This window comes from Musca domestica, unplaced genomic scaffold, assembly GCF_030504385.1.
Source record: "Musca domestica strain aabys unplaced genomic scaffold, Musca_domestica.polishedcontigs.V.1.1 1, whole genome shotgun sequence".
Lineage (NCBI taxonomy): Eukaryota > Metazoa > Arthropoda > Insecta > Diptera > Muscidae > Musca > Musca domestica.
In genome coordinates, this window is record NW_026712114.1 from 3,152,538 (window position 1) to 3,165,567 (window position 13,030).

General features: G+C 34.7%; 4 protein-coding genes across 5 annotated transcripts in view; 3 read left to right on the plus strand and 1 right to left on the minus strand.

The window, feature by feature from the left end:
- The window catches only part of LOC101893009 (uncharacterized), an 85,770-nt gene that overhangs the window by 16,737 nt on the left and 56,003 nt on the right, over window positions 1–13,030 (minus strand). The window lies entirely within an intron of this gene.
- Window positions 2,675–3,288, plus strand: LOC101892661 (uncharacterized). The gene is made up of 3 exons (XM_005180015.4): window positions 2,675–2,805; window positions 2,875–3,048; window positions 3,132–3,288. Exons 1-3 carry the CDS (start codon window positions 2,692–2,694, stop codon window positions 3,234–3,236), a joined length of 393 nt encoding a protein of 130 aa, XP_005180072.1. The 5' UTR covers window positions 2,675–2,691; the 3' UTR covers window positions 3,237–3,288.
- LOC109612003 (uncharacterized) lies at window positions 7,396–7,994 on the plus strand. Its single transcript, XM_020035548.2, has 3 exons — window positions 7,396–7,544; window positions 7,600–7,773; window positions 7,842–7,994. Exons 1-3 carry the CDS (start codon window positions 7,440–7,442, stop codon window positions 7,944–7,946), a joined length of 384 nt encoding a protein of 127 aa, XP_019891107.1. The 5' UTR covers window positions 7,396–7,439; the 3' UTR covers window positions 7,947–7,994.
- Window positions 12,167–12,955, plus strand: LOC105261598 (uncharacterized). The gene is made up of 3 exons (XM_011292783.3): window positions 12,167–12,325; window positions 12,554–12,727; window positions 12,795–12,955. The coding sequence occupies exons 1-3, from the start codon at window positions 12,212–12,214 to the stop codon at window positions 12,897–12,899; spliced, it is 393 nt and encodes a 130-aa protein (XP_011291085.1). The 5' UTR covers window positions 12,167–12,211; the 3' UTR covers window positions 12,900–12,955.

Sequence of the window (13,030 nt, forward strand, 5' to 3'; positions counted from 1 at the left end):
AATTCTGTTAAAATCTTAAAAATACCGAATGTAGCCATTATATTAGAGTTTATACAACGGCGTGGACCTGCATAGGCAACTTTTGTCATAAGCCATTAGAATACTAAAATGCGATACTTGAAAAAAATTATGTTTATAATGTATCTAAAATCATAAAAATACCGAATATGGGAAAGTATCATGGGGGTAATACCAATGTAGTATCCATTACGAACTTCAAATACTAAATTTGAAACAATTCCGGTGAATAATGTCGCTAAAATCATCAAAATACCGAATATCGGGAGGTATTGTTATATGGGGGGCTATACCATAATATATATTTGAGTAAAATTTTATCAACTTTCTTCATTTCGTTCGGAATTAGTGTGATTTCCACAGACGAACGGACATCTCTAAATCGACATAGAATGCTGTTCAAGAATATGCTGATCAAGAATATATATACTTTGTGGGGTCTAAAATGCATATTTAGAGGTGTTACAAACTGAATGACAAACTTAATATACCATCCATACTATGGTGGAGGCTATAAAAATGAGAAAAAAATTGCAATTGCTAAATTTAGCGAAAATATTTTTATACTCTCCACCTTGGAAAGGAGGGTACATTAACTTTGTCATTCCGTTTGTAACATCCCTAAATATTCATCGAAGACCCCATAAAGTATATATTCATGATCAGAATAAATTTCTAAGTCGTTTTAACGATATCCGTCTGTATGTCTGTGGAAATCACGATACAGCCCACATTACTTGACGTAGAGCTTCAAAATTTGGCAGATTAATATTTATTGCGTCTAGGATGGTAGTTATTGAAAATGAGATATATCGGAACACTCTTTGGTATAGCCTCTTTCGATATTCGGTATGTTGATGATTTTTGTCACATTTTTCCACGGATTTGTCCAACAATTGGTATTTGCAGTTCGTAATGGATTCTACATCCTGTGGCAGAACATATTATGTATAGTTCCACGTTTTCAAATAGCTCCCACATAATGGTACCTCAAGGTATTGATGATTTTTGACACATTTTTCCACGGATTTGTCTAAGAATTTGGCCTTACCCTCTTTATGGTTATTTTGAAAAGTTTAAAAGCACTATCCAAACGGTCTTACTGATATTTGTGCTTAAAGTGGAACACATTTGAATTCAGATACTTTTATATAAAAATGTTTCCCTTACCCAAGGGGGGAGGTTATTAAAATACTGGCCCGGCTAACTTAATGTTTATATCCTAAACCACATAGTGGTAAGGGTATTATGTATTTGTGCATTTGTTTGTAACATGGACAAGGAAGCGATATAGACCCATAGTTACTTTTGAGGATCTCTATAGAATCACTTTCTGAGTTGATTTATGCATGTCAGTCCGTCTGTCCATGTATTCTTGTGAATAAAATGCAGGTCGCATTTATTATCCGATTAATATGAAATTATGCACAAGACATTTGTTTGGCCCAAGGACGAACTCTATTGAAATTGGAAATAATCGGTAAAAATTTAGATATAGCTCCCATATATAATTCGTACGATTTGCCTTTTATTGTGCACCAATTGTGTAATATCAGCCTGAATAGTAAGGAATTTTGCACATACAAACAAATTATATCTGAAAATAAGTATGCCAAAATTTGATCGAAATCGGTTCAGATATAGCTATAGCTCCAATATATATTGTTCATCCGATTTGTTATTTTAGTCCTCTGAAGCCGTAATATGCACTCTGCAACAACAATTTTTGGGGAAATCTATCAAATACAGCTCAGAAATACCTTTGCTAAATTTTATCGAGATCGGTTCGGATTTGGATATATCTCCCATATATAACTTCGTCCAATTTACCTTTTATTGTGCACCAAACCTCTAATATTTGTCCAAATGGGATGGAATTTGGCACTTACAGCCAAATTGAGTCTAGAAGCTAGTATGTCAAATTTGGTGAAGATCGGTTCAGATATAGCTATAGCTCCCATATATATTGTTCATCCGATTTGTTATATTTGTCTTCCGCAGCCGTAATATGCGCTCTCTAACAACGATATTCAGGGAAATATATGAAACACAGCTCATAAATATCTTTGCCAAATTTTATCAAGATCGGTTCAGATTTGGATATAGCTCCTATATATATCAAATGGGCAATACAAGTCCAAATTTAAAAGATACAAATGCTTCGGCATATTTAGTCTTTTGAACATGAAATTATAATTATAATCATGGCGTATGTGGTTGAATTCTCCCATAAAAACTTTTAATTGTTACGTGGAGCTCTACTAAATTAGCAAAGTGGTGTAGGGTATTATAAAGTCGGCCCACATGACTCTAAGACGATATGGAAGCTGGCTTTTATTTGTTTAATATTTGTCACATAACTATAATATTAGTGACCGCTTCATTTGACTGATCTATTGATTTAAACGTATTCTCACGAAGGAATGCATAAGTTCTATATAACTAAATTTAGCTACTTATTCAATATGTTTTTCATTTCCGATCATAACATGTTATTCACTGAATGATGTCATATGAATTTCCAAATATTTGCATTGATGTTTTTATTTTCTTTGAAAGACAAGAGGATTGCATTTGCTAGCTCTAAATATAATGTTCGAAAACAGTATGGCGACTAGTATATATACGTCATGTTCAGGAGCACATTTAAGTGCAGTATTTCCAAACGACAACATGAAATACGAAATAATTTTCATTTTTGCCATATTTGTGTCGGCGGCTGTGGTTAATGCTGAACTTACCCCCGAGAAGCATGAGCTTTCGGAAGCAATAATTAAAGAGGAAACTGTAAGTTCTTCAAAGTACATTTAATATTAAAATAGATAATTAATTTTCCTGTTCATTGTTTCAATACAGAAATATGTCGATCGTGAGTGTTTCGATCAGGTGAAAGCTGAGTTTATGCGGCAACTTGATGATGCCATTGACACATATATTGACCGAGTTGAAAATGGTGGAATTATTTACAGAAAGGGAGTTCGCTTAAATGTCACGCGATTTATTTATAAAACTCTGCTGCCAAAATCTGTTGTAAGTGCTAAATTACCCACCTAAACTTAAATTATTTTAAGAGATTTATGAAAAATAATTATTTTATTTATTTGGTATTTTAGGTCAATGCAAGCGAAGAATGTATACAAAAAGTGAGGGATGTTTTCAGAGTGATTATGAAGAGACGTTATGGCAGATTTATTAGAACCATTGATCCCTATTTTTAAAAAATAATAACAGCTGAAATAAATTTTCAAAAATTGTGGTTCTCAAGACCTTTCTGCAACAAGTGTGGCGGATGGGAAGTGATTTTTCATTTCATGTTTTTAGCAACCTGGAAATTGTGTAGACATCCTGTAAATATCCCAATTTTTAATTTAATTTTTAATTTTGTGTCAAATATCATTCCACGACACAAAATCGATATATCAGCAGTGTTTTAAAGTCCTGGCAGCATTTTTATACCCTCCACCATCGTATGGAAGGGTACATTAAGTTTGTCATTCCGTTTGTAACACCTCGAAATACACATTTTAGACCCACAAAGTACATATATTTTTGATCATCATAAAATTCTATGTCGATTTAGCGATGGCCGTCCGTCTGTGGAAATCACTCTAGCTTCCGAACGAATTGAAGTAGATTGATAAAATTTTGCTCAAATGTATGTTATGTCTGCAGGACTTTTGGTATTGAAAAAGGGTCATGTATGTCCACGTTTTGGTATAGCCCCCATATAACTGCACTTCCCGATATTCGGTATTTTCATGATTTTAGCGACATTTTCCATCGGAATAGTATCAAATTTGGTATTTGAAGTTCGTAATGGATGCTACAGCCTAAGGCAGAAAACAGAATTTTTAACGGATTTTACTGTTTTTGAGAATTGTCAAATTCGTCCCAAATAATGGAGGGTATTCAAAGTTCGGCTTGGCCGAACATACAGCTTTTTTACTTGTTCAGTATAAGGTAGATTGATTACCTTTAGAATTAATCGACTTAGATGACTAAAATTTGTAGCATCAGACAAAAGGTTTTGCGAACGTGAAATGTAAACTGTGACTTCGATCAAAATATTCTTCATGTAAGTCAAATAAAACATCATCTGTCGGAATTAATTTTTTATCCCCGAAGAAATTCAAAGACTAATTTTCAGGCCATTTAATTGGAAAATATGGCCGTCAAACTATGGCTGTAAGTAAAATCAGGAAGTATTTCTTAATAAGGACTGTAGCAAAACGTAGACCTATATTGATATTTAGACCCTACATCACATAGTGGTAAGGGTATTTTGTCTTTGTGCATTTGGCTGTAACATGGAGAAGTAAGCGAGATAGACCAATAGCTACTTTTGAGCATCTTCATAGAATCACTTTCTGAATCGATTTATGCATGTTAGTCCGTCAGTCTATCTGTCCGTCCGTCTGTCCATGTATAATTGTGAACAAAATGTTGGTCGCATTTATTATCCGATGGAGATTTCTAAACAATATTTGTTTTGCATAAGTCCGAACCCTATTGAATTTGGTGAGAATCGGTTCAAATTTAGATATTGCTCCCATATAAAGGGTGAGATGAAAAAACTGCAAACAACTTTAGACTGCTGTCATTTCTAAGTCACTCGTCCGACAGCTGTTAAAATGATTCCAGTGACAGCTTATTATATTGTTTAAACACGTACAAAAGTATTTTGGTGAGAATTTTCCAGAAAAAAAGTTTTTCCTGATAGAATTTAAGTGTGATAGTGTAATTTCTTTATATTTGGCTAGAAACCGAAAAGTGGCAATCGTTAGAGCACTCCAGCATTTAAATGTGAATTAATCTTTTGTGTCTCGTACTATCGCTCGTTACCGTGATACTGGTCGCGTAGCCCGACGTCAAGGAAGTGGCCGGAAGAAAACAGCAATATCAGCAGAAAAGGTTCGAAAAAGAAAAGGTTCGCAGTGGCCGAAGAATGGCTCTTGACCTGAACATATCGCAATATTCCATTCGGCAAATATTGAAAAATGAGTTCGGGGTAATGCCATTGAAATTCCAAAAAGTGCAAGAACTTACACCGCAACAGAAAGAAAATAGACTCAAAAGAGCTAAATAGTTGCTTGGCTTGGCCGAAAGTGGTGAACTGCCAAATTTGGGTTTCTCAAATGAGAAAATATTCGTTGTTCAGCAGTTAGTAAACTAACAAAATGATCGTGTTTATTTGACAAAGAGGTCAGCCGAAAATGTGCACATTCGGTTGGCCACCAGAGCTCAAGCGCCCGCCATAGTGATGGTGTGGGCCGCCATAACAGCCGATGGTCGCCTGTCTTCATCAACCGTGGCATCAGAATAAATGCCGAATATTATCGCGCAAATATTCTGGAGGGTGCATTAAAGCAAGCAATTTGGCCGCAGATCTTGGACATTCCAACCGGGACTCAGCACCATGCACTCAGCACGCGCCACCCAAGAATGGTTACAAAATAAAGTTCCTCGCTTCATTTCCAACGTACAATGGCCACCAAAATCTCCGGAATCCAATCCGTTGGACTATTGTGTCTGGAGTATTTTGGAATGCATGGTTGGCACTAAAAATACCAAAGTGTCGATCACCTCAGGCAAGCGCTTCGCCGGGAATGGGCGAAAATACCGCAGAGCAACATTCGGGCAGCGTTGACGGTTTCATTGGCTGTTTGAAGGCCACAATTCGTGCCAAAGGTGACCAATTCGAACAAATCTAAACTTATTCTAAAATTTGATGCTATATCCGGCATCGGCTCAGATTTTTATATATTTTCGATATTATGGTTATTGTCCACCATATATGTAATATCGGTCCTAATTGGATAGATTTTTATACCCTCCACCATACATAGTATGGAAGGTATATTAAGTTCGTCATTCCGTTTGTAACTCATCGAAATAATAATTTTAGACGCAACATAGTGTATATCCTTGATCAGCGAAAAATTCTAAGACGATTAAGCCCTGTCCGTCCGTCTGTGCGTATCTCTGTCAGTCCGTCTGTTGTAATCACGCTGGAGTCAAAACGAATTAAGATATTAACTGATCTGTGCAGTCTTTTGTGTGCAGGCAGGTTAAGTTCGAAGATTGGCTGCATCGGTCCACGATGTGGAATGGCCCCCATATAACGGTACCCCCCCGATTTTCGGTATTTTGATGATTTTAGCCATATTTTTCAATGGCATTGTCTGAAATTCAACACAAGGGGTTCTATGTGTATGATCGCTTTAACCCCTGAAAGAGAATTGTCTATGTAGGTCGGTATTTTGATGATTTTATGCACATATGTTAATGGAATTGTCAGAAATTTTACACAAGAAGTTCATTGTGAGTACTTTACCCTGAAAAGGAAGTTTTTATATAGGACCATAATATCGTACAGCCCTATATATATACGATACCTCCCGATATTCGGTATTTTAATGATTTTAGCCACATCTTCATTGAATTGTCTGAAATTCCACACAAGTGGTTCCTTGTGAATGCTTTATCCCCTGGAAGAGAATTAACTATATAGGTCTACGTTTTAGTATGGCAACCATATAACGCTACCCCGATATATTCGGTACTTTGACGATTTTCGCAACATTTTCACCGGAATTGCGTCAAATTTCGTATTTCGTAATGGGTACTGCAACCTTGGACGGAAAATTGTCCTTTATTCGGTATTAAATATCATCTAATACCGACATTATTCATAGGAATTGTTTCAAATGTCATATTTGAAGTTCGGAATCGGTACTGAAGCCTATGAGAGAAAATTACTTATCCAGCACCATGCACCCCCTTAGAAAGGTTTTTATTTGAGCGATATTTTTCGACAGAATGTTTTTTTTTTTTTTTTTTTTTTTTTTTTTTTTTTGAAATATTTCAAGTTCCTTCCTAATGGTGGAGGGTATAAAAAGTTCGTCCCGTCTGAACTTAGCTGATTTTTACTTGTTAAATATTGATTGTCGCACATTATAAAGTATTAAAATTTATTTTGATTTAACCATCTGTATATTTTTATGTACTTAACTTTTGTTAACTATTGTATTATATTTTTTTCTTTTTTTTTGTAATTATTTTTATATAATTAAAAAATTCAAATAATTTGGAAATATGGTTTCACATATACCGGAAGTCATAGATTACAGTTCACTCAACTAAAAACACATTTCAGCACCAATCGCCTTTTCTAAAGACATTATTTGAACTGTTCCAATTAGAATTTTAATAGGGGGTAAAATGGGTTCCCATGATATATAAAATGCTTCAAACATTTACAAATATTTGAACTCATGTTTTGATGAATGGGGTTTTTTGATATTTTTATTGTTTAACAATAGAGCGAATTTAGGCTCCATTAATTTTGGGGTTCATATAAATTTCCAGTTTTGAAAGAGTAATTTCAGTGTAAAACCCGTAGCATTTGCCTAAACATCAATATGAAATATCAAACGGTTTTAATTTGTGCCATAATTTTGCCAGCCGTCTTGGCCATAACACCGCAGAGACACAGAGTCGCTGAGTTGCTGATTGGCGATGAAGCTGTAGGTTTGAAACCACATTCATTATTATTTAATATTAAATCATTTTTCCCCTCAGAACCTCATTGATCCCGATTGTTTCGCCCAAGTTAAAAACGAATTAATGCGTGAAATCGACGATGCCGTGGAGAAATATGTTGAGAAGGTCGAAAACGGCCAGATCATTTACAAAAAGGGTCTTCACATGAATGTTTCCAGTTTCCTTGATAGAACCCTGTTGCCCAGTGTTTTGGTAGGTCTTAAGCTCTGGAATTTTTTAAAATTTTAATAATTCTGGTAATTTCTTTTATTTTATTGTAGGTCCACGCCAGTGAGGAGTGTATTGAACATGTTAAAGAAGTTTTCAAAGTGATTTTGAAAAATCGCTATGGCGATGCTATTAAAGCTATTGATCCTGATTTCTAATTAAAATGAGTACAAATTTTTTATAGATTTAAAAGTTTTAGTTCTATAGTTTTAGAAATTTTGAAATGTTCTTAAAAATAAAATATTTTTATACACATATACATTTTCTAAAAATTCTTTATAGTACATTTATAAAAGGGTGAATTTTTAAGAGCAGCAGGTTAGAAAACCAGCAAAGAAAGTCTTAAAGTCGGGCGGGGCCGACTTTATGATACCCTACACCACTTTGCTTATTTAGTAGAGCTCCATATAACAATTAAAAGTGTTTATGGGAGAATTCAATCATACACCCTATGATTATAATTATAATTTAAAGTTCAAAAGACTAAATATGCCGAAGCATTTGTATCTTTTAAATTCCGACTTGTATTGTCCATTTGATATATATGGGAGCTATATCCAAATCTGAATCGATCTCGATAGAATTTGGCAAAGATATTTCAGAGCTGTATTTGATATATTTCCCTAAATATAGTTGTTACCGAGTGCATATTACGGCTGTGGGTAACAAATATAACAAATCAGATGAACAATATATGTGGGAGCTATAGCTACATCTGAGCCGATCTTCTCCAAATTTGACGTACTTGCTTCTAGAGTCAATTCGGTCGTAAGTTCTAAATTTCATCCCATTTGGACAAATATTAGACGTTTGGTGCACAATAAAATGTAAATTGGGCGAAGTTATATATGGGAGATATATCCAAATCCGAACCGATCTCGATAAAATTTTACAAATGTATTTCTGAGCTGTATTTGATATATTTCCCCAAATATTGTTGTTACAGAGTGCACATTACGGCTGCGGAGAACTAAAATAACAAATCGGATGAACAATATATATTGCAGCTATAGCTATATCTGAACCAATTTCGATCAAATTTGGCATACTTATTTTCAGGCCTGATTTGGTTGTATGTGCAAAATTCCATACTATTCGGGCAGATCGGACGAAGATATATATGTAAGCTATATATAAATTTTTACCAATTATTTCCAATTTCAATAGGGTTCGTCCTTGGGCCAAACAAATGATTTGTGCAAAATTTCATCTGGATCGGGTAATAAAAGCGAACTGTACTTTGTTCACAAAAATACATGGACAGACGGACGGACATGCATAAATCGACTCAGAATGTGATTCTATGCAGATCATCAAAGGAACTATGGGTCTGTCTTGTTTCCTTTTGCCTGTTAAAAACAAATGCACAATTATATTATTAGATTTTAATTATACCCTACACCACCTTGTGGTGTATTCATTGTATTCGGCAAACTAATAGAGCTAGAGTTCAGAAATTTGGAATTAGGGTAAATATTTACTAAATAGTACTAAATTGGTTTAGGAAAAACTTAATTTGGTATTGGGTGTACGGATATTATTTGAAATCTGAAAGTTGGCATTATGGTAACAGGGAAGAGATTTGGAGGTTGTTTTTGGAAATTCGATCTAAAAATTTACGAAAAGTAGTAAATGACATTAATTTGATATTTGGGGGACGAGGGTTGAGATTTGGAGGTTGTTTCGGAAATTCGTACTAAAAACTAACAAAAAGTACTAACTGGCACTAATTTGGGATTTGGTGGAGGAGGTGCTTTTGGAAATTCGTTCCGAAAATTAACGAAAAGAACTAAATGACACTAATTTGGTATTTAGGGGAGAAATATCGGCGGAAATCTAAAATTTGAAAAAGTGGAATTAGAAATTCGTATTTAAAAATTCCAAAAGGAATAATTGGTACTAAATTTGGTATTTAGCATTTGATAAGGGATAACTATGGAATTCTGAGATTTGAAATGAGGATCCAGAAGTTATTTTTGGAAGTTCGAACCATAATTGTACTAAAATGTAATAAATTTGGTACAATTTGATATTACGTGAAAAGAACAGCCTTCACATTTCCTTTTTGAATTATATTTGGAGACTAGTATCGGAGATTTAGGTTGGAATTTTGAAATATTGACATTGCTGTCTCTGTCAGAAAAAAAGTACACAAAATACTAAATAGTACTATATTTAGAATTTGGGTTAGGGTTCACTGATGGAGTGTAGGATATACGCATCATTTTTTTACCCTCCACCATAGTATGGAGGGTATATTAAGTTTTTTATTCCGTTTGAAACACCTCGACATATACATTTTAGAACCCACAAAGTAAATATATTCTTGATCAGCATAAAATTCTATGTCGATTTAGCGATGTTCGTCTGTCCGTCTATGGAAATCACTCTAGCTTCCGAACGAATGGAAGTAGATTGATAAAATTTTTCTCAAATGTATATCATGTCTGCAGGACATTTTGATATTGAAAATGGGTCATGAAGGTCCACGTCTTGGTATAGCACCCACATAACGGTACCTCCCGATATTCGGAATTTTGATGATTTTTGCTACAATATCCACCGGAATTGTTTCAATTTTGGTATTTGAAGTTCGCAATATATACCTTAGCCTATGACAGAAAATTGTCTGTGCAGATCCACGTCTTCGTTTAGCCCCCATATAACGGTACCTCCCAATATTCGGTATTTTGATGATTTTAGCGTCACTATTCACCAGAATTGTTTCAAATTACGTATTTAAAGTTCGTTGTACAGTCTGTGACAGAAAATTGTCTATGTAGGTCCAGGTCTTCGTATAGACCCCATATATCAGTACCTCCCTATATAAGATATTCTGATGATTTTAGTGACATTATTCACCGTTTATTTTATGTTTCGAAATTGAATATGGTAATGGCTTATGACAAACAATGCCTATGTAGGTCCACGTCGTATAGACGGCTATATTTGTTGTTTTTAAAATTATAACAGAATTTTTTAAGGACTGTATTTTTTGAAAATTTCGAAATTCGTTCCAAATGGTGGAGGGTATTCAATGTTCGGCCCTGCCGAACTTACTGCTTTTCAACTTGTTTTATTTGAAATTGCCTGTACAGGGTAAGATGAACAAGTTGCAACCAACTTCAGATTGCTGTCATTTCTAAGCCACTCATCCGACAGCTGTTAAAATGATGTCCGACTGTCTGTTTAAATCACGATACAGCCCACATTATTTGACGTCGAGCGTCAAAATTTAGCAAAATAATTTATATTGTGTCTAGGATGGTTGGTGTTGAAAATGAGATTTATCCGTCCACGTTTTGGTATAGTCCCCATATAACGGTACCTTCCGATATTCGGTATTTTGATGATTTTTCCACATTTTTCACGGATTTGTCTAAAAATTTGTATTTGTTGGTCATAATGGATCCTTATTCGTGTGGCGAAATATTGTATGTATGGGTTTACGCTTTGGTATAGCCCCCATATAACGGTACCTCCCGATATACGGTATTTTGATGGTTTTTGCCATATTTTTTCATGAGTTTGTCTAAAAATTGGTATTTGTAGGTCATAATGGGTTCTAGGTTCAGTGGCAAAACATTGCATGTATAGGTCCACGATTTGGTATAGCTCCGAAATAATGGTACCTCCCGATATTCGGTATTTTGATGGTTTTTGCCACATTTTTTAACGATTTTTCTGAAAATTGGAATTTGTAGGTCATAAAGGATCCTAGTTCGTGTGGTGATAAATTATATGTATGGGTCCATGCTTTGGCATAGCCCCCATATAACGGTACCTCTCGATTTTTGGTATTTTGATGATTTTTGCCACATTTTCCCACGAATATGTCTAAATATTGGTATTTGTGGGTCATAATGGATTCTAATGTTTCCTTTACCCTGAGGTGGAGGGTATTAAAATGGGAGGGTATTATATGACCTATTTTCAATGCCAACAATTCTGCGATCCGAAAATACACCTGACTTAAATTTTATGAACCGACTTCATTCCGTTTGGGAGCTAGAGCGATTACCATAGACGGACGGGTATGGCTAATTCGACATACTAAAATGCATATTTCGAGGTGTTACAAACGGAATGACTAACTTACTACCCTACTATGGTGGATGGTATAAATATTGTCAACATTAGACTACCTGATGCCGTTTGTTATATGCGTCGGATTTAAGGTAAATAACTAAATTTCCTTTTATTTAGAAAGAGAATCAACAAACAACTTATCAAATATTGGCACGAATGTTTTACTAATTAAAATAGAAAGAATTTGAAAAGAAAAATGTGAAAAAATTCATTCTTTTAGAAATAAGAATACACCGAGGTGTCAGTCAACTTCGTATAAATGAAACGTATTTAAATGTTTTAATTCGGAAAAAAATCGATACAGTCTTTAGAACGTTTTCGTCAAAACATAGACATGAAATTACAATTCATTTTATTGATCGGTATTATTTTGCCAGCTGTGCTAGTCTCAGTCCGAGTGCCCCAAGATAAACATCATCTGCTAGAGTTGTTGTTCTCCGATGAGGAGGTGAGTTGTGCCAAAGAAGATGCATATTGATAGAGAGGCTTTACACTAGTTCCTAAACGTATGAGTGATTGCGTATATTACATATCACTCATACGTTAAGTTTTCATACAAACGACCGGAGTACACGAAACTAGTTTGTTCCAATCGACAACTCCATATAATGACACTTACCTGACTTATTAAGGCGATGTAAATTAAAATAAGAATTTTATTTTTTCCCCCCTTCAGAATCTCATTGACCACGAATGTTTCGATGCCGTTAAAGATGAACTCATGAGAGAACTGGATGATGTCGTAGACTATTTGGTTGAAAGAGTCGAAAACGATATGCCAGTTTACAGGAAAGGTCTCCGCGTAAACATCGCCAAGCTCATTGATGAACAATTGTTGCCTAAACATTTGGTAAGTGTAATTTTCGTACAAAATAGTGCGGATTTTGAATATGACGAAATATTTTCTTTTATTCCAGGTCGATGCAAGTGATGATTGCATTCGTCGCGTGAAACAAGTCTATAAAATCGTTCTCAAAAAGAGGTACGGCAAGCCATTAAAAACCATTGATCCTGATTTTTAAGGCCTTAGCAATGTAACATATTTTTAATACTGCCAATAAATCTATGGTCAAATGAAGCTTTTAATTGTTGATCAAATCAAAAAAAAAATGTTCCAAAAATCCTCAAAAAATAGTGCTTTGACATGAACGGT

Excerpts from the sequence above, each read along its gene's own strand:
- LOC105261598 (XM_011292783.3), top strand. The coding sequence starts at position 12,212 with ATGAAATTACAATTCATTTTATTGATCGGTATTATTTTGCCAGCTGTG. Across the intron at positions 12,326-12,553 it reads TGTTGTTCTCCGATGAGGAG|AATCTCATTGACCACGAATG; the intron begins GTGAGTTGTGCC and ends TCCCCCCTTCAG. Across the intron at positions 12,728-12,794 it reads AATTGTTGCCTAAACATTTG|GTCGATGCAAGTGATGATTG; the intron begins GTAAGTGTAATT and ends CTTTTATTCCAG.
- LOC101892661 (XM_005180015.4), top strand. The coding sequence starts at position 2,692 with ATGAAATACGAAATAATTTTCATTTTTGCCATATTTGTGTCGGCGGCT. Across the intron at positions 2,806-2,874 it reads CAATAATTAAAGAGGAAACT|AAATATGTCGATCGTGAGTG; the intron begins GTAAGTTCTTCA and ends GTTTCAATACAG. Across the intron at positions 3,049-3,131 it reads CTCTGCTGCCAAAATCTGTT|GTCAATGCAAGCGAAGAATG; the intron begins GTAAGTGCTAAA and ends TTGGTATTTTAG.
- LOC109612003 (XM_020035548.2), top strand. The coding sequence starts at position 7,440 with ATGAAATATCAAACGGTTTTAATTTGTGCCATAATTTTGCCAGCCGTC. Across the intron at positions 7,545-7,599 it reads TGCTGATTGGCGATGAAGCT|AACCTCATTGATCCCGATTG; the intron begins GTAGGTTTGAAA and ends TTTTCCCCTCAG. Across the intron at positions 7,774-7,841 it reads CCCTGTTGCCCAGTGTTTTG|GTCCACGCCAGTGAGGAGTG; the intron begins GTAGGTCTTAAG and ends ATTTTATTGTAG.